A 20,823-nucleotide genomic window follows, 5' to 3' on the forward strand; every position below is an offset into this window, starting at 1 on the left:
GACTATTTTATTTTTTAAGTTATTTGGTTGATTGAATGCGAGGATAAGATGGCTAGCAAAAAGAAATATACTGTGAAGATGCTGGTCAGAGGCATTTGAGAAAATCGTCCGGACCGAGCCATCCAGTTTGCTCACTTTCACGCTGTTGGCTTGCGTGTGTTTGTTTGTATGTGTTAATATTTTTTATTTAACTTTTGATTTTATCTGAAAGTATAAAAGTGGTCTAAAAATTCTAAATATTTTTATGAGCAAACTAGAGCTCACTAACAACCCGTTTTAATTGGTTTAATAAAAAACCTGAGCTAATATTTAATTAAAATTCTTCAAAGAAACCTACTTTTATAACTTTTAGTAATTTTTAATTCTGTAAATAAATTTCTAAAAATCTGAAAAAAAATTCACTAATATTCTTCTCATGTGATGTACTAATTTATAAAAATATTTTCAACCCTAGATTATTTGGTGAAAAAATAAGTTCATTTGTAATGCTTCATTTATATGTATTTTTATCATTTTATGTGGTATTATCTTTTTAATTCAATTTGAATTCAAAATACACAAATTTATCTAAATGCTGCATCAAGAGGTAAGTTTACCAAAAGATCATTATAATCAACTCAATGTATCCAATCCATCCAACCAAATAGAAAACTGATTAATCTTATCTACTCTAATCTCATCAACTAAATAGAAAACTAGCTCATCATTTCTATACCGATCAAACAGAAAATTAAATTATCACATTAAAAAACAGAAATAACCCTATCAGATCCAATCTCATCTACCTAGTAAATAAAAAACTAATTCATCCTTTCCAGAAATAATACTATCCGATCTAACCTCATCCACCAACTAAACGCACTTAAAAACCAAACAAAAAACTTATAAACCACTAAATCTGTTATTTCGGTTTTTTACCCACCGCTAGACAAAACCCTCGCGGGACTGCCTTGCCTTCCCTAGCCAAAACCCTAACCCAGTGGACGCCGCGCTGCGCTACTCTGTCGTACCTGACGCCTCCAATCCCCATCCGCTGGACCGCCGCCGCTCCATCGCCTGAGTGCCTGAGTGCAAGATTTGGGCTGTTGGGCCGGACCAGCGACGGTAGTGGGATCCCGGCGAAGAGCGCACGCGTCACACAGGAGCGCACTGAGCATCGAGGACCGGGGCTAACGGAGAGACGTCCAAGCTCCAAGGAGGTGAGTTACCCATCCTTCTTCTGCTGAAATTTGACTTGTTTGGATCCTGCGTTGATGATGAAATTTGACTTGTCTAATGGGTTGTTCTGAAATAGCTCCTGATAATTCCTATTCAGTTGCATTTCTGTCTAGTGGGTTGTTCTGAAATAGTGAGTTGTCTAGTACTACTCTGGTGGGTTGTTCTGATCTGATGAAATAGCTCCTCTGCTCTTGAAATAGTGGGTTGTTCTGAAATAGATCCCCTAATTCCTATTCAGTTGTTCTGAAATTTGACTTGTCTAGTGGGAAATTCGAATAGTTCTGCGAAATTTGAAACGTTGGTCCTGTGATTTGAGCATTTCAAAATTTCGAACTTATTTTGTGATATTGTAATTGATTATAGAATCGCTTGGATTTATGCGTGTAATTTGTAGTTCCCCTGAAAAAATTCTAATTCCATCACTGGCCTCGCAGAACCTCGGCCTCCCCACCAAGCTCTGACACTTCTGTGGTAGAGTACTGAGCTTGGCTGCCTAACATGGGGAAAAGGCCGAGGACGACTCCACCGTGTCCGCCAGCCAGGGGCCCTCCAAAGTCCAAGCGGACCGACGAGCTGGCGGGGCTGTCCGACTCCGATTACGACGAGATTGATGCCTGTAAGATAATGGGGATGGGAAATCCTCTCCCTATCTGAAGTGCGTGTGTGTAGTTGATTTTCCTGTTGCTGATTTGTGCATGTTGTTTTCTCTGACATCGGTTTGGCAGTCCACAAGCAGCGGGACATGATCCCCCTCGATGCTGACGACGGTCAGTCATTGCTCTAGTTTTCGTGCCATGGGATTTTGTATTTTCTTCATTCCCCTGTCTGCAATTTTCTTAAAATCGTCTCTATTCTTTTGCTGGATTTCAGTGGGAGAGTTGGAGGATGATGTTTTGGAGCAGCCCGTGTTCGACCTTGAGGTAATTTTTACCCCTTATTAATCCTGTTCTTCAGGAGTTTTAAATATGCGCGCAAAATTACAAATTATGCAGGTGCTTGCTGGATTAATTGTTATTACCCCCTCCCCCCCCCCCACGCACGCACCCAACCCAACACAACATCTGTTTGACAGCTTATATGATCTCGATTATTTCCTTTTAGGGTGTTTCTGATAGTGAAACTGATGACAACGAAGGAGAAGAGAATGGTGACATGGATGAAGCTAATTATGAAGGATGGGATGCAGGATATGTTGCAAAATGTAAGTTTGCGATTGGTACTAACATAAATCTATATAGGCATACTACTATCCTGTTAATAAATTTTTCAGTGACCGAGTAGCAATATATTTCTGTGGCTTCTATACTTAATGCATTGACATAAGTGAACTATTAAATATAAACCTTTTAACTGAGTTGACATTATGTTTTAACCATACATCATGTATGCATGCTGATGCCACTGTAAAGGGTATAGTTGGTAGATAATGTTGGCTTACCTCTTCATTGTCATCTGTTGCTACGTTAAAATACTTTTGTTCCTTTTGGTTTGTTCTATTTTCAGACCTCATGTAGTACATCAATGCACCTATAGCTTTGGCACAATTGCTAATTTGCTATGATTGACATGACCTTGTTTGAGAATTATGAAAAATACTGTATTTAGTTGGTCCTGTTTCTTCTTATATGAGATGTTTGCATATTCATAACTTAGTGTGTCTGTATAGTAAAAAGGGCAGAGAGGGCAGTGAAACAAATTGCTGGAGGTGATGATAGCATGGATGATCAGGAGGAAGATGAAAAGGGTAGAAACATATGGGGCAGAGGTAAAAATGCATACTACGATGCTGGTGAACAGTCTGGTGAGGACGAGGTGGATTATGAGGAGGCACAAAGGATCCAAAAGGAGAAGGAAAAAAAACTGTCTATGAAAGATTTTGGATTGGAAGATGCTGAAAGTGATGAAGAGAATAAAACCACAAAGGTGATTGCCTTTTTTCTGTTTTCTTGTTTCTTCTTTGCTTCAACAAGGAGATGGTTTTGAGCATCATCCAAACTTTTCAGGATGTCATTATTATATGATAGTAACCAACTATAGATATGCTGTGTGATTGTGTGTGTACACAATTTTAATTTTGTTTTAGTGACTATCTTTGTCTTCTTCAACAATGATAATTCTGTTTTTTATTATTTTCCACCTGCTCATTGCTAAATGCGTGTTGATAGAAACAAATTGTTTTGTTTTGCTAATACTTTGGTAGAGTATGTGTTCTTTGATGCATATATTAGTATGAAGCTGACAGAAAATAACACCTTACAATTGTTTACCCATTGACTAGCAGGCATCCAACCATCAAACCAAACTTTCTGATGAGGCATACACTATTAAAAGCTATGGGAAAATGAAAGAAGACTTTGCTGTCTTATCAGGAGATGAGAAAATGGGTGTGCTATACAGGTCTGCTTTGATATTGCTTTGTACAATATTAAAATTATTTCTAGTTCCTTCACAAACCCTATGCTCACGGAGTAATGTGTTTCTGTTAAGTGAAAAATAACCAGTGCATGAAGAAACTCTATAGCATTCAGAATAATCATGTTGAAGGTCACTTACTGGTTGTTCAACTCGAATCAATAGGCATGCCCAAGACCGAATTTTTTCAGATTTGTTGTGCTTGTAGAAGTGATATTTGTTAGGGATAATCATCCGCCGGGAGGATAACCAGACGGCGTCGGCTGCTAGAGGAGGGATTAGACCATATATTGGGGAGACAACATATTGGGGGAGAGTAGAGAAGGGGACTAGGAACTAGATCTATTTCTTCTTGCTTCATTAGAATGTGTGTTGCACCTCCTTTATACAGGAGCTGGTCCTAACAATCTAAACTAACAAATCTTATCTCTAAGACTGACTAATAGATCTTATCTCTAACTAATCTAATTTGATATCTAATCTTATCTCTAACCCGGTGCTACGGTAACGTGTGGCTACAGTACCCGCCGGCGAACAGTAATTCCAGCACATAACATATTATTGTTATGTGTTTCAGTGCCAATCCATGATGACATCTGTATGTTAATTTGATGCAGTTCTGCTCCTGAAATCGTTAGCTTGTTGTCTGAGTTGAAGGAGGCCCATGAAGAACTTAGGGCTATAGGACAGCTCATCAGTGAGGTAATTTATTGCTAGATCACTACTGAAATTGTGTTCTTGTTTCTCATTCTAGTAGTATTCACTGAATAATTGTGTAACTTGGCATTTTACTCGCATGTAAAAGGAGAACTTTGAAATTTGAGACTTCAAATTTTCTTGGCTTACCATGTGCAAAGACTTATTTGCCTTTACTTGTACCCTTTGTTGAATACTATTCGTGATGCTTAGATGCCGCGAATCCTCTTGAAAGAGAGGGGTGCCCTCGGGAACGTGGACACAGGTGGTGCATGGGTGTCGTCAGCTCGTGCCGTAAGGTGTTGGGTTAAGTCTCGTAACGAGCGCAATCCTCGTGTTTAGTTGCCACTATGAGTTTGGAACCCTGAACAGACCGCCGATGTTAAGCCGGAGGAAGGAGAGGATGAGGCCAAGTCATCATGCCCCTTATGCCCTGGGCGACACACGTGCGACAATGGGCGGGATAAAGGGTCGCAATCTCGCGAGGGTGAGCTAACTCCAAAAACCAGTCCTCAGTTCAGATTGCAGGCTGCAACTCGCCTGCATGAAGCAGGAATGTTATTCACTATTCAATGAAAGTTCAAATACGGTGGTACATATTAAGTATATATATCTAGGCCCATATTGGCCCATGAGGACTCTCTATATTGACATCAAGGCTATTGGATGGTGCATCTTCCCACAATTCGATTTGCGAGCCTCTCCAAGCTTAAGGGAAACATGCTAGAGATAGTTCAAGGAGTCTAGAATTCACTCATCAACCTAGCAGCATGACTTCATAGCTCAAATTCATCCAAAACTACATTTTGCTCCAAAAACTCAAGAACATCTAAAGAACTCAAGAACAACTTGATTTTCATGAAAATGAAAACGAATTGGATAGGTGAGTATTTTAGGAGCTAAGGAACGCTTGGATATCACATGCATACCGTGGTCTTACTCCTAGAGAGAGAAATTGAAGGAGGAGTGAGAGAGGTGTGTTCCCTTGTGCTTGGCCGGTTGGAGGAGAGGGAGCACGGGAGTGAGGGAGGGAGCAGGTGGGAGAGGGTAAGAGAGGGAGTGGGCTGCTGCCCAAAGAGAGGTGGGGGTGGTTGGCCCACATGTGGGGCTCACATCTTAAAGAAAAGAGTCCGTTTTAACTGCGAATTTCATTATTCACCTCCCGAATTCATTTTCTCATCCAATTGACTTTAGACTAATTGCATTAGCGTTCCAAAATTAATTACACAAAATTAAACATAATGCTTAAGAAGCGTGATTACACTTAATTGCGTAATTAAGTATTTGGGACGTGACACAAAGCATAATTGTGTTGATGCTTCCTTTACTCGGTCTCATTGTCATCAGAAAACAATTGTTCTTCAGTATGTGCCATTAGAGTTGCAGACTTCTTTACCAAAGCACAAACTCAAGCACATTCAATATTTCTGAACCACCTATACCACCTTGAGGCCCATATTGGCCCATGAGGACTCTATATATATTGACATCAAGGCCCATCTTTCTGTAGTCTTCAAATGAGATATTTTTTTAGAACGAATTCTTATTAATTCTTGTAAGCTCTTTTTGTCCTTTTGATAATGGCTTCTATTCTGCAGGTTACAGCAGGTTTAGGCAAAGGTAAGGGTAGAATACAACCTTTGGAAGTGAAGAAAGCTTGTTTGCTGGCTTATTGTCAAGCTATTACCTTCTACCTCCTTATGAAAGCCGAGGGGTTGTCCGTGCAAGATCATCCTGTAATTGCTCGCCTTGTAGAAACTAAGAATATGTTAGAGAAGGTTTGTTTTCACTTTTCAGTAACCTTATTTCTACATTTACTGAATTCTGAAGGCATGGCCAGGTAATGGGTACATTTTGTATGCTACCCTGTGTCTGCAAGATATCTTTTTTCCATCTTTTCTTTTCTTTCCATTCTTTGTTTTAGTATTCTCATCATGTAGTTTTACTACATCAAGAAATAAGTACTAGAATCAGTAGCATGTAAGGATTTTTTCCATTATCGGATATCATCTTTTTATGGCTTGTTAAATAAGTTTTCTTTTCTGAATTGATTGAAAAGCTATTAAGAATACGCCAGATTTAATGTCTTCTCTTTCACAGATGAAGCTGGTCACCATGAATCTCCCGAGGCAAAAAGGGGGCACTGATAGTATGCATAGCAGCACCATCCAAGCGGATAAGATAGTCTCACTTGACAAAGAGGGCAAATGTAGCAATGTACCATCACTGGATACAGTAAAACAAGTACTGTTTCTACTTTATTCTGTTTATTGCTTTATTATCTAGGCACTCTAAATAACTCAAGATGTCAATAATTCAGGGTGCTGAAGTCTCTGAGTCAACAAAGAGTGAACATTCTAATAATGATCACCATGAAGTTAGCGAACAGAAGAGCAAGGTTGAACTGCTAAGAACACCTCGTATACATATTTAATTTTCCAGTTAAATCAGATTGTAAATGGATGAAATCTGAAATATAAAAATTGCAGGATGAACATATGGGCTTGCAAAGCCTGGAAATGTTAAAAGTAAGAACAAATCTTGAGGAAAGGTTAAAGAAAAAAGGGGTCTATAATTTGATACGATCGAAGCCAGAGAAGTTGTCAAACACCAGGACAACTAGTAACAAGTGAGTTATTATTTATGCATTTCTTTCTTCTGCTACATAATAATGTTTTTCATTTCTTTGTGGCTTTAATTATGTTTGTCCTGGATATTTAGAAGAGATTTGCAGACGTTGGATGACTTTGACGATGAAGTGCAGAAGAATAGTCAAATGACGAAACCTAGCAAGCTCCTAGCTGCAGCTAAATTAAATAAAAGCAAGGTACACGCTATTATGTTACATGTTTTCTATTTTTGTTGGATTAGTCTATATCTAGCTTGTTTCCTGTTGTTCGCTAAGGCTTTGGCATGGGATAATATTTACATCCTCATACCATGACATGCATTATCTACTGTCGGTATAAGTCATCTTAGACTGGAAATGGTTTGATGTCGTAATATCTGAACACCACTTGTATAGTTCCGAGGAATTTTTCGGTGGATTTGAAGTGGATGGTGTTTTTCTCATTTTGATCATTAATCTTCAGGATATGTCTCAATTTCTTTTCTTTTTGGGGGTGTGGGATTGGATGTGGCAGTTTGCTGCCCCCTCCTCGAAACAGGCCCTTAGTATGATTTACTTATTTTGCAAAAGAAATTGGAATTTGGATGAGACTGGCAGAAAATTACATATCTGCTTTGATGTATAAGCTGCGATTTATGACGTTGAATGTTATTTGTAGTTGCGACTAACCTCTTTGTTTTTTTCTGCCATCTGTTATGTCTTCAAGTTTATTTCTGGTGATGATGACCTTCCAAAGCGAGATAATATTGGTGAAAGGCGAAGGAAACATGAGCTAGGTGTCCTTGCAAGAGTTGGAGGTAACATGCTTGAAAATGATGATGATCATGAGTTGCCAGAAGATGGTGGCCATTCTGAAGATGATCATGAGCAGCCAGAAGATGGCAACCATACTGAGGATGAATTCTGTAAGGATGTAAAAAGACAGAGGACTGAAAAACTATTAATTAAAAAACAGAAGTACTCACTGTAAGTTTCACGTATCGACCAGGTAATAAAATGCTTCTAGTAAATGCTATGCCGGTGCTTATTTCTTCCTGTATTACAGAACTCCGGGTACTCAACCTCTGGAGGAAGAAAGTGAAGGAGATGGCAAGAGGAAGATCTCATATCAGGTTAGTCTTCACCTAATTGTACCATATCACCAATTTTAATTTTTGAATTTCTGCTGTGTGTTTCTAAATAAATCCGAACTCTCAGATCGAGAAGAACAAGGGGTTGACGCGTTCCAGGAATAAGAAAAAGAAGAATCCACGGAAGAACTACAGGGTAAGTAACATTGTATATGAGTCAGTCAAGCTACCTAGATGATCATTCAGAATGAACTCATTTTGTGTCCCCACACTTGTTCAGAATAAGCATCAAAACAAGCTTGTCAAACGGAAAGGTCAGGTGCGTGACATTAAGAAGCCCTCCGGTCCATATGGAGGTGAATTGTCTGGCATCAACCCGACCGTCAGCCGCAGTGTTAGATTCAAGAGTTGATGTCAGTTTTATGTTCAGTTTGATCGCTTCGGAATGAAAATTTTGGTTGAGGGTTGTTTTGTGGGCGTTACAGGGAAGTTTGGCAGTTTTAAATGGATCGACTGCATACATTGTCTTCCGATATTGAAAGATGTGTAAAATTTTGCCTGCCAGATTATAAGCATTGCCTGTACCTGTGCGAAAGCAATTCCTGTAGGATGTTTATATATTGTTTTCCATGGATGGAAATGTTAGGTTCTTCAGAATACGGGGCTGGCCGATGTGATTTGGCCACCTTTATGCGCCATGCCTTACGTCCGATGCGTCGGATGGCTAGGACAGCTCATCCGGTCCATGTGTTTCCCACCGTCCACGCGTGCACTCCAATCTCCCACCTATGGCTAAATGTGGAATCGGATTGACATCCAAATATGCTTGCTAGTGGGCTGAAACCTGAACTAAATCCAACCCAATCCAGTACAGGACTGGTGCAACACCTAGCTAGATAGTATATTATTCAAGAACAGATACGGTTTTTCCTGTAGTTAGTATGATAGTTTTACTCAATAAAGATTCACTCAGTTTGTCTGGACTCTCAGTCCAATGACAGCTCAAATAAGTCCTAGTTTAAGTGCAGAATCAGACTTGTTATTTAGTAAATGCCAGACACCCCAAAATAGCTACATAAAAATAATTATCACAAATTTTGTACATAAATAAATTGAGAATACATGGAAGATTCAAAGACACATCTTATTTCCTTTTAGGTTACCAAATTTACATCAACAAGGCACCTGTCCAGTCCAAACCCAACAGGAAGTCCACGGCTCGCAAATCCAAATCCCTCTAGCATGGTCTAATAATCGTGTGGTAAAGCTGTAGGGGTTCGGCTGTTAGCCCAGAAAACTTTTTCATAATATCTTCACACACATTTATATGATACCTTGTCACCATCTAGAAAAAAAGATTTCGTTGAGAGCTATAATTTTTATATAAAATTTGTCTTCATTCGATTTTATATAAAAAATATTTTTTAAGATAAGTTATTATTCATTATTAGAGGCGTTTCCTTTGACCCACCTCTGATAATCATCACATATCTAGAGACGGTTCACATAAAAAATCGTATCTGAAAATAATCTTTTATACAGACGGTTCGCATAAGAAACTGTCTGTGGTAATCATCCCATTTTTAGAAGCGGTTCACATAAGAAACCATCTGTAAAAATTTAGTTTCACAAACGGCCCGAAACCACAGAGGGCCTCCACCTACTGCTCATGCGGTTTTTGATACGAGCCGCCTATGGAAAGATACCATAGGTGTCCAGAAAAATAGTTTTTATAGTAGTGGTACTGATTTAAAAAAATTATTTGATATGTATCCCCACTTTATCTAGAATCTTTGATATTTTCCATGATTTTTAAATACTATTTTTCATTTATTAGAATACAGATTATACTTATTTAGAATAAATAAAACTATGACAGAGCTTTGTGGATGTTTAATGTAAATTTCAACATATCACAAACAAACATTGTTCCCTGCATTTTTTGGATTTGAGTTGCTAATCATTGCCCTTAATTATGATATTACTCTAATACTAAAAAAGGTCAAAGTAAAGCTGGCTGGTCTTACCACCCGATGTTCAAACATTTACATATGCTTCTAGCCTTCTAGTAGCCTTTTAAAGGCGTTTATGAAACAAAGGGATTCTGAAAACAAAACACGGTTGAATTTTACTCCATGCTGTAAATTTCCCTGCGAAATACATATGAGTGAAGCCAGGGGCAGGCCCAGTAAGGGTATGGGTGTATAAATGTACACCTTTTTTGCAATTTTTTTCTATATATAGTATTATGTATTAGGTATTCAACTATTAGATCATCTTCAACGGATTCTCCTCGCGAAGAAATTTTCGTTCCTTTCAGCATTTCAATGGTTTTCCTTTACGGTTCCCTTCACAAAGGGATTCCTAAGGTTGTTTCTTTCAACCCAGGATTATCTCTTCTTTCTCTTTGCGAATACATTCAAAGTGAAGCTATTGGAGATAAAGAAAAATAAAAAGAATGAGAACGAGAAGAGAAATCAAGAAAAGAACAAAATAAAGGGAAAATAGTTGGAGATGACCTTAGCTATATACCAGGTATTCAGTCAAACACATGCGGCCATGATGTGGCCCAACTGCCTAAGGCCACCTGTCCAATCCCCACCCCATCAGCCCACGTCCTCATCTGACACCTGAGATGCACACGCACAAAACTCAGTGTGAGATACTGAGATAGAGGGCAGGGGTGGCGGCGGCAGTGGCGCGGTCGCGAGTGCGAACACGAGCAGAGACAGGAGGCGACACCAACGGGGGTTGTGGGGCCAACCTTGATACCGCGTTCGCGCCCTGCAAGGGCAACGCCGACTGGTAATAACTCATCCAACGCCAGCCTCTCCACCACGTCCATGGAACGACCGGGAGCATTAGTTTGATGATTCCCCCCCCCCCCCCCCCATTGTTGTTAAGAGCTCCAATCTATGATTTGCCCGAGAAGGAAGGGTGCTCAAATTTGTTGCTTAGTTCATTTTTTGGGGAAGAGATGTTGTGTGGTTCTCTCACATATTTTGTTCTTTGTGCATGTACATGATTATATTGCCATGAGTTCTTTGTCCTTCAAGACAAAACACGAGTCTCACTCAGAATACCAATCCTCTCCTTTGAGGATCCCGAAAGAAAAGGATCTCAAAAGAATCGCATTGTTTCCTATGAAGCTCCTACACTCCATTCATGTCGTAAATACCAATATGTTAAGCAAGTAAAGCAAACACGGTTCTGCACAAGTCTTAACAATTTTAACTATATGTTGAAAGGAAATGGAAGAGGAGCATGAGAAGAAGCAGCTCTACTACTGCATCACAGTGGACCAAATCGTATGAAGGTTGAGGTATGTGCTAAATCGAATGGAAGTTATCCTAGCTTTTCTAATTAGCCTATGTGCATCCTCCTTGTATAATGAGATTGATTTCCTTGCCAGTTGCCAATGCTACCATTCTAGATATTGAATTTGTTACATGAATGTAAACATTACATGATGTTCTCACATTCCATTGGGGAAAAACCTGACCTCTTTATGCTTCATTACCATCTAATGCTTGAATTACCTTAACATTTTATCATAAATTGAGGTGGTCAGCTAGAAATAATCGAAGCTAAGGCCCTATTTGGGAGGGCTCTAGCTCTAAACTCCACTGTGGATCTAGGTGGAGCCCTCCCAAACATCCTAGCTCTACTAATTCGTGGAGCAGCCAACTTCATAGAGTAGACCACCTTCTAGTTCATTTTGGTGGAGCAGCTGAAATGATACTCCAAGAACCATATTTTCAAACATCCTCATGGCGTTGAGAGGTAATTACCCACCACTGGCATTGGGGTAATACTCTGCGCCTTGCACCCCGCACCTCCCACGCACCCCACGCCCAACCCTTGACCCGCTCGACGTCTATGTGACGAAACCTAGAGTGCCGCTGCACGCCTCCGCCTCCAACCGCCTTGACCACCGGCACCCCTTCGGCCTCTGCCTCCACCTGCCTTGACCACCGGCGCCCCTCCGGCCTCTGCCTCCACCCGGCTCAGCCATGGCGGCAGCAAGCTTCACGGCTCTGGCGCGACGCAAGCCGCGGGCCCGTGCCACCTTAGCCTCCTTCTCCTGCTCAGTGCCTTGCAGCAAAGAAGTCACCGTCGTCCCCATGACCAAGTCTACTGAGACTAAAAACCGGGGCAAGGACGGTGGCAGGGCCGGTGGGGATCCACAAAGTTTAGATTTTTACCTTAATCTTAGGGCGGCAATGCAAACGCTGCGCGACGACCTACCCACCATGGTCGTCCGAGAACCCAACTACGATATCTATTAGTGAGGATGCCTTTTTTCCTTTTGTGTCGCTACGATATATATTAGGCCTTTGAGAATTGATTGATATGCCTAATACAATGGATTTACTAGTTTAGTTTTGATTGATCATGGAGAAATCCCTGTGCTGCTAATGGTAGCTCGGTATTTCTAGGGAATTAAGGTCAAACATAGATAGAAATTGAGCAGGTAATGGCCACTCGGTGCTCACAAAATGACTAACCTTGAAAAAAAAACAATGATGATTTTTTTCAATGGTGCCTATCATGATTTAGAAATGAAGGTTGTAGTTGGTTGTTGATTTGTTCTGTTGATGTAGTATTTGTTGTAATATGTGCGATAATAAGAGTATGAATATCAAAATTCCACAAATAACATAACAAAAGCAACAATGAATAAATATCATATACATGATCATGGAAGAACATGCCACTAGCACAATAACAAATATAACAACCATCATGTATAGATATTTGTAGGACTAAACAACAATATATGAAATTAAACTTTTGCTCTCAGACAACTCTATCAGTTGGTCCAGAACTCAAATATTTTGCTCCCAAACTGATCATTAGTCATATCGCAAATTGGACAAGTATAATGAGATCGCACCTAGATAATGATCTTGAACTAAAGTTCTCTGAAAATGTTATAGCCTCCTGGACAAGCCTGCTAATCAAATTCTTAAGCACTAAAGAAAACAAGCACCTGTATGATATGAGACTAGCAACACAACAGAGACCAACAACGCAAGAACCTCGGTTACTGAATCAACATGACATACTGCTCTTCCAAATATCAATCAACAGGTTAAGCTTGAAATATAGTCAACAATAGCACCTGTCCAGGGGCTCAACACAACAAGGCAGTAAATTGAACAACTACAAAATCAATATGCAGGAACCGATCGGAGAGAATCAAAGTGCAAAGCCAATTACTGCCTAAGTCATCCAGCACTCAGCGAACCACTCAAGATCTTATCTATTGTACTCAACTAAACAAGTCCAATTTCAATGTACTAAACATCATCGAGCATAAGAACCTGCAAACATGTTGTTCAGTGCAAAAGGAGTAAAAAAACTCATAGAGAAATATGTTGGAAGGAGCAGAAAAGAGGGGCAAGGCACGACTCGAAAGTCACAGTCCTAGAAATCCAATCGCCTGTCGTTGCCATCAGCGGCCAAGCTCAAGGAAACTCCAGGCTCCAACTCACCGATGCAAAGCCGAGAGGAAAGACCAAGGGGAAAACAAAAAAAAATGTGAATCAATCTCAATTCCAGAGAGGAGAAAACCAGGGAGAAGATAAAAGGAATGGCTTGGACGCCCACACGCACCATGATTCGGTCCTTACCTCCGAATCAAGAGTGCACCCCTCCATCCAACCACTCCAATGCCAATCTGGCGGCCACAAAAACAGCCAGTAGAGCCCTATGCGAGCACGAAGGAGTGCAGGACTTGGAGGAGGTCGTTCCACCACTGCTAGACCAAGCACCAGGAGCTCCATCATTATCCCCTCTTTTTCTCCTTCACCCAACCCTAACAGCTGGCAGCTCAATAGTGAAGAGGCCACGGGCCTGAGCCAACCAAATGGAGAGAAAGCCAGGCCAACTGCTGAGTTTCGGCCCACAATAAAATTTCATCACATTAAAATTTCTGAAATTTACAACAGTATCAACCTTTAAAAACTGATAATCTGCCATTCAAGACTTAGAATTGTATATATTGATGAACATCCACCGGTTTAATAGTTTGAGATACAACAATGATTTGTTGGACACAATGACATGAACAGAAAACCTATGAAAGAGGGTCAAATTTTATATGTGGCTTTGTTTTTTCATTGACCATCACACCATAAATAGAAGGAGAAACAAGTTGTGGGTGCCAATTATCAATTCTGACTTCTCTATTATTTGATCTATATAAATGTGTGCATGGGAGAGTTAACATTGGCCTAACTGAAACTAGTTTGGGTCAAAGAGAATAATTCTACTTTTACCCCCCCCCCTTCCCCATAATGGAAGGAGACAGAAGAGGAATTCCTTGAAAGATATGCACTGGTGGCTACTGGTGTGTCAATGGAGATTGTCGAGGAAGGAGATATTGATGAAAAAACCTAAGACATTGAATCGGATAAATTTCTTGAATTGTTACATTGATCTTATTTGGCTTAAAAATGGGATAGTTTCATGACCATTTGCATCTTGGAGCAAATGCAGGTTCTCCGAATGAAGTTGATATACAACAGGTGGTTCTTTATCTAATGCGGAACCAACCTGCTCTGTAGGCCCAAAAGTTGCCGGATAGCCTACTTGAGATAATTATAGAAACATTTCTTGAATATGACAGCTGGCATAGTGGAGGATTGAAGTTTGAACTCACCGGATTGTCTAGTGTGAGTAAAGAGATACTCACCGGATCATCCGGTGTTAATAGAAAAAGTGGGTGGTTAGGCTATGACTATAACTTGGATCTCTAGCCTATAAATACCCCTCCACTTAGTTTCATTTGGCTTGCTAGCGACCCATAGAAGCTCATACACAATGTGTGTCATCTAGAAACAAGAGAGAACATTTGGATTGATTTCCACGTCTCTAATTGAAGATTAAAGACTTTATTAGTGTTTGGAGAGTAGCAAGTGTGCATCTAGCTGTAGTCTAGGCTTGATCTTGGTCAAGTGAAATTATTGGCTTGTTACTCTTGGTGGTTGGCAATACCTAGCAGGTTTTGGTGGTTGGAGGTGTTCTCGGTGAGCTCTTGGAGTTCTTGTGGGAGCCCCAGGAAGAGCGATGTACTTGGTGTGATGCCCGCCAATTCGGAGATGGAGAAGTAGCAATTATGAGGGAGCACTTGAGTCTTGGTGACTCAAGGGAAGCGATATCCTTGGTGGATGCTCCAACGAGAACTAGGGAGAGTGCCAACTTCTTGATACCTCGAGAAAAATCTGTGTTCTTTTGTCCATTTTTTTACTATTCCGCAATTTAATTTGAGCATTTACATTCTTGCAAACTTTTAAATTCCGTATTTTTTTAGTGTCTTTGCTTGCTTGTTTTGTTGCCCTCTGCTAGCTTGTCCATGTAGTCGTATTTCCTTTCTTCTAGGCTAAGGTTACTATTTGTTCTAGATTTCGGTAGCAGTTTTTAATTGCCTAATTCACCCCTCTCTTGGGTCATTCGATCATTTCAATGGTAATACCCAACTCCTTGATAGGCTTAAAACCCTAGAGCAATGGCTCCGAGGAGTGGAAGTAGCGTGCTAAAGTTTTTTGAGGGAAAGAACTTAGCCTATTAGAAAGTTCGCATAGCGAGCTATCTTGAGGCTATTTCCCCCGAAGTTTGGTTAGCCACCTCCATTAGGTTTGATCAACCTTTTACCGACCAGCAAGTTAGGTGGAATGCTAAGGCTAAGAATACTATATTTGAGGGAATTAGTGAAGAGGTTTTTTCTAGAGTTAGGGGTAAGGAATTCGCCAATGAGATTTGGACTGCTCTTTGTGAAATCCATGAGGGTTCTAGGAAAATTCGTGAGAAAAGATATCATGTGTTTATGAAAGCTCTTAATCAATTCAAGATGCTTCCTAATGAGTTATGCAATGATATGTATTCTCGCATGAATATACTTGTAGAAGAAATCAATTCTCTCGAACTCATTTGATTGTCTCAAGGAGATGTTATTCGTAGGATCTTGATAGTGCTTCCCAAGCCATAATACAACATTACCATCTCTCTTATTCATGAAAGATAGATCAATTACATGATCATCACCGACACCATTAGGAGGATATGTGCTCATGAGATGTTCTTGTTTGGAGATCATGAGTCTTCATACAAGAAGAATCTTGCTCTCTAAGGCAAATGTGGTAGGTTCGGGTAAGGTAGCAATCTCAAATGATCTCTCTATTTCTAATATTCTTTTAGTAGAATCACTTAGCTTTAATTTTCTTTCTGTAGCTTAACTATGTGATTTAGGCTTCACATGTTTATTTAGTGATATTGATGTTATCATAATTAGCAAGAAGCATAATGATCTAATCTTTAAAGGCTTTAGACATGAACATATATATCTTGTGGATTTCTCCTCTAATGAAGCTAGCTTGACTACATGCCTCTTCACTAAGACATCTATGGGTTAGCTTTGGCATCGTCGACTTGCACATATTGGAATGAGCCAACTCAAGAAGGTGTTCGAAAATGGAATGGTAGTTGGTTTGAAGGATATTGTATTCAAGAAAGACAAGATGTGTAGCGCTTGCCAAGTGGGAAAGCAAGCTGCAAACTCATATCCATACAAGTCCATGATGTCTACATCAAGACCCTTGGAACTACTACACATAGATCTCTTCGAACCAACTACATACAAAAGCATTGGTGGTAATCTCTATTGTCTTATCATTGTTGATGATTATACAAGATACACTTGGACTTTCTTTATAGATGACAAGAGCAAGACCATTAGGATCTTCAAAAAATTCGCGAAGATGGCTCAAAATGAATTTGAAGCCACACTTGTGAAGATCCGGAGTGACAACGGCACGGAGTTCAAGAACACATACATTGAAGAATTTTGTGATGATAGATGCATCAAGCATGAGTTCTCATCAACCTATACCCCTCAACAAAATGGCGTGGTGGAGAGGAAGAACAAGACATTGATCACTCTTGCAAGAGTAATGTTGGATGAGTATGGTACGTCAAAGAAGTTTTGAGCGGAAGCAATCAACACACCATGTCATGCATCCAATCGAGTATGTCTCCATCGACTCTTGAAAAAGATGCCATACGAGCTTCTCATTGGGAGAAAACCAAATATCTCATACTTCTGCGTGTTCGGTTGTAAGTGTTTTATCTTCAAGAAAAGAGAACTCCTAGGAAAGTTTGACAAATGTTGCGATATTGGTTTTTTTCTAGTTACGCATCAAACTCCAAAGCCTATCAAGTATTCAACAATGCCACCAGTCTTGTTGAAGAAACATGCGATGTGGAGTTTGATGAATCTAATGGCTCCCAAGAAGAAGGTGTTTCTTGTGATGATGTAGGTGATAAACCCTTGTGACATGCAATGAAGAATATGGCAATTAGGGATATCAAGCCTAAGGAGGATGATGGATATGTACCTTCTACTTCAATTCCACATACCTCCATGGTGCCTCAAGTTGATGAAAATAAGGACAAAGATGATTAACCACTTTCATCACATGATGTCCATATCTCTCAAGAGGAAACTCAAGCTCAAGCTCAAGATGTTGGATCACCACAAGACACACCTCAAGAACCACAAGGAAGCACTCGCATATTCCAAGGATCACCCAATTAACTTGATCATTAGGAGTCTATCAAGGGGAGTAAGAACTCGCTCTTGTCAATATACTTTATTTTATGAACATTACTCGTTTGTCTCTTGTTTGGAACCCATACATGTAGATGAGGCTCTTAAGGATCCGGATTGGGTGATGGCAATGCAAGAAAACTTAACAATTTCACTCGCAATGAAGTATGGATTCTTGAAGAAAGACCTCAAGATAAGAATGTAATTGAAACTAAGTGGGTCTTCCGTAAAAAGCAATATGAACATGGTATGGTGGTACGCAACAAGGCAAGACTCATCGCGCAAGGATTTGCACAACTTGACGGTTTGGATTTTAACGAAACATTCGCTCCAGTGGCAAGGCTTGAGGCCATTCGTATCCTTCTTGCATTTACTTCACGTCATAATATTAAGCTTTATCAAATGGATGTGAAGAGTGTATTCTTAAATGAACTTGTTTATATTGAATAACCCCCCCGGTTTAGAAGATCCTAGATATCTTAATCATATCTATAGGTTGCACAAGGCGTTTTATGGACTCAAGCAAGTCCCAAGAGCTTCGTACGAACGCCTACTTGACTTCCTCATCAATCAAAGATTCAAGATCGGAAGGGTGAACACCATATTATTCATAAAGATCATCGATAATGAACTTTTCTTGTATCAAATTTATGTTAATGATATAATATTTTGGTTCAACTAATAAAGAGTTTTGCAAGGAATTTAGTGACATGATGTCTAGGGAGTTCAAGATGTCGATGATTGGTGAGCTCAACTATTTTATTGGATTTCAAATCAAGTAATTGAAGGAAGGGACGTTCATCCATCAAGAGAACTACACAAGAGACATCCTCAAGAAGTTCAAGATGGATGATTGCAAGCCAATCAAAACTCTAATGCCTACAAATGGACATCTCAACTTGGATAAAATGGGTAAACCAATTGACCAAAAGCTTTATCATTCTATGATTGGGTCACTTATTTACCTTACCGCATTTAGCCCCAATATTATGTTTAGTATATGCATGTGCGCTTGCTTTCAAGCTAATTCTAAAGAATCATATCTTAGCGCAGTTAAAAGAATTCTTAGATACCTAAAGCATACACCTAGCATAGGCTTGTGGTACTGAAAGGTGCTAGTTTTCTACTCTAAGATTACTCGAATTCGGACTTTGCCGAATGCCGTGTAGATCGTAAGAATACTTCGGGTGGGAGCCACTTGCTAGGGCAATCCCTAGTTTTTTGGTTATCTAAAAAGTAAAACTCGGTAGCCTTGTTCACCGCGGAAGCGGAATACATTATAGCCGGAGCATGTTGTGCTCAAATCCTTTATATGAAGCAAACCTTGTTAGACTTTGGTGTTCATCTAGAGAAGGTTTCACTCCTTTGTGACAACGAGAGTGCCATAAAAATTGCAAACAATCTCATTCAACACTCTCACACAAAGCACATTGATATTCACCATCACTTCCTTAGAGACCATGTGGCTAATAATGATATATTTCTTAGTGGTGTAAGGTCGGAAGATCAATTGGTAGATATTTTCACAAAACCTCTAGAGTAACCTTTTGTAGATTGTGAAGTGAGTCAAACGTGATAGATGCTTCTAACATCATGTGATGCCTTGTCATATAGATGCTTCATGATAGATGCTTGTGTAACCTTCTCAAGATAGTGGTGAATATGGATTTTGCTTGAGATAGTGGTTCCCTAGTATCTCTCAAGGTATGTTGATGGGTTCACTATAAACAAGCTTGAGAAGGAAAGTAATATGACATGATAGATTTATTTTATGCTATGCATTCACATACCATATAGCTTGCACTCATATTTACTTTCATGCATTTGTTTTGTATTGCATGTGCATTGGTGGTAGAGAGATCACAAAGGAGGATATCACTCTTTGAGATTATTGTTTGCTCTCGATGTGAACATACACCTCTATGAGTGTGATTAGAAAGACATAGGTACTTAATGTCTATTGAGTCATGTCCTTGTGAATTTAAAGTCTTAATCTTTAATTTCATAGGAAATATGGCTCATACATTTCCTTGGAGTTTTCTCCCCTTCTTTTTGTTTGGTTCTTATTACCTATTGCAAAATTATATATGCTATACCTTTTTGGCAAATATTTACAAATGAGTGTTTAAGATGGTGAGGATTCACTCAAACTGGCCCAAACATATGTTTTTTTAGTGGTTATTTGAAGTTTGGACTCAGCGAGAGAGTTTAATTTAGCAGAAACTCTCTTCTCAACGGATGGTCCGGTGCTCCTTTCCGTCCCCTCAACGGATCATCCGGTGCTCTGTCTGTTAGCTCTCCGGTGATCAACTTTGCTCCAGTGGACAGTCCGGTGTGTGCAAATGGTCTCTTTGATCAGAAAAGGTCCGATGTTTGCAATGGTTCAAGATCGGACCTTCCGATGCTCAGTCAGTGGCCCTCTCAGGTGTTCAGTGCAACATCACCGAAGTATACGGTGTTCAGTTTTGAAAATTCCCTGAGAATCAGTCCAGTGGTAGTGTCCGGTGTTCAGTTTGTACCACGGAGCATCCGATGTGTGAAAGAGGGCTTGGCTCAGTTTTGACATGCTATCTAGAAATATTGGTCCGGTGCTTCAGTATTAGCATCACCGGACCATCCGGTGTTCAAATTTTTCACGGGACCCACCTATCATATAAGGCTTCATCCTCGGCCGGCTCCTCTCGGCCATTCGAGCTTTTCGCTGTGCCGTGCCGCCACTAGTACTCGCCGAGTCACCGTCATCGTCGTGCTCTTGCGCTACCGTGACCGCCTGCACCACCATTCCGCCGTCCGTCGCCGCCCTAGAACCGTCTGTTGCCGCCCTAGCACCGCCGTCGCCACCCCTGCTCCACCGCTAGCCGTTACCATGCCCTAGCTTGCCGCTGGTGCCTCTAGCTCTTCTCCGGCCGCCGTGCTTCCCTCAGTCGTCTCCTTCCTCCATTTGATCTTGGTGAAAACAATTTTGGCCAAATTGTTCCATGTTGAAAACCCTAGATTGAATTTGAGGGAAATTTGATCAAATTTTGATGAATTCAATGCAAATTTGCATCAATATGTTGCAATTTCGAGCAATTGTCAAGATTAGAAAGCTTGGTCATCAGAATTCATATCATATTCATGCTCTAGGGTTCAATTCGGGTCAAAATCGTGTCTTTTCCTTATACCCGATGCAATCGTGACCTTGAGAT

General features: G+C 40.1%; 1 protein-coding gene across 3 annotated transcripts; it reads left to right on the forward strand.

Annotated features, from left to right (window-relative positions):
- The first annotated feature begins 918 nt into the window (after positions 1 to 918).
- LOC133912527 (protein THALLO-like) lies at positions 919 to 8,682 on the forward strand. Of its 3 annotated transcripts, none has more exons than XM_062355317.1 (17): positions 919 to 1,199; positions 1,653 to 1,834; positions 1,944 to 1,985; positions 2,089 to 2,138; positions 2,320 to 2,419; positions 2,885 to 3,141; positions 3,500 to 3,615; positions 4,248 to 4,332; positions 5,925 to 6,104; positions 6,427 to 6,570; positions 6,647 to 6,724; positions 6,816 to 6,955; positions 7,048 to 7,153; positions 7,662 to 7,921; positions 8,001 to 8,067; positions 8,153 to 8,221; positions 8,306 to 8,682. In XM_062355317.1, exons 2-17 carry the CDS (start codon positions 1,717 to 1,719, stop codon positions 8,435 to 8,437), a joined length of 1,944 nt encoding a protein of 647 aa, XP_062211301.1. In that variant the 5' UTR covers positions 919 to 1,199; positions 1,653 to 1,716; the 3' UTR covers positions 8,438 to 8,682. The 3 variants fall into 3 exon arrangements, with proteins under 3 accessions (XP_062211301.1, XP_062211318.1, XP_062211309.1); XM_062355334.1 differs by having other exon boundaries at positions 7,051 to 7,153; XM_062355325.1 differs by lacking the exon at positions 919 to 1,199 and having other exon boundaries at positions 1,633 to 1,834.
- The last annotated feature ends 12,141 nt before the right edge of the window (positions 8,683 to 20,823 follow it).

This window comes from Phragmites australis, chromosome 1, assembly GCF_958298935.1.
Source record: "Phragmites australis chromosome 1, lpPhrAust1.1, whole genome shotgun sequence".
In the NCBI taxonomy this organism is placed as follows: domain Eukaryota; kingdom Viridiplantae; phylum Streptophyta; class Magnoliopsida; order Poales; family Poaceae; genus Phragmites; species Phragmites australis.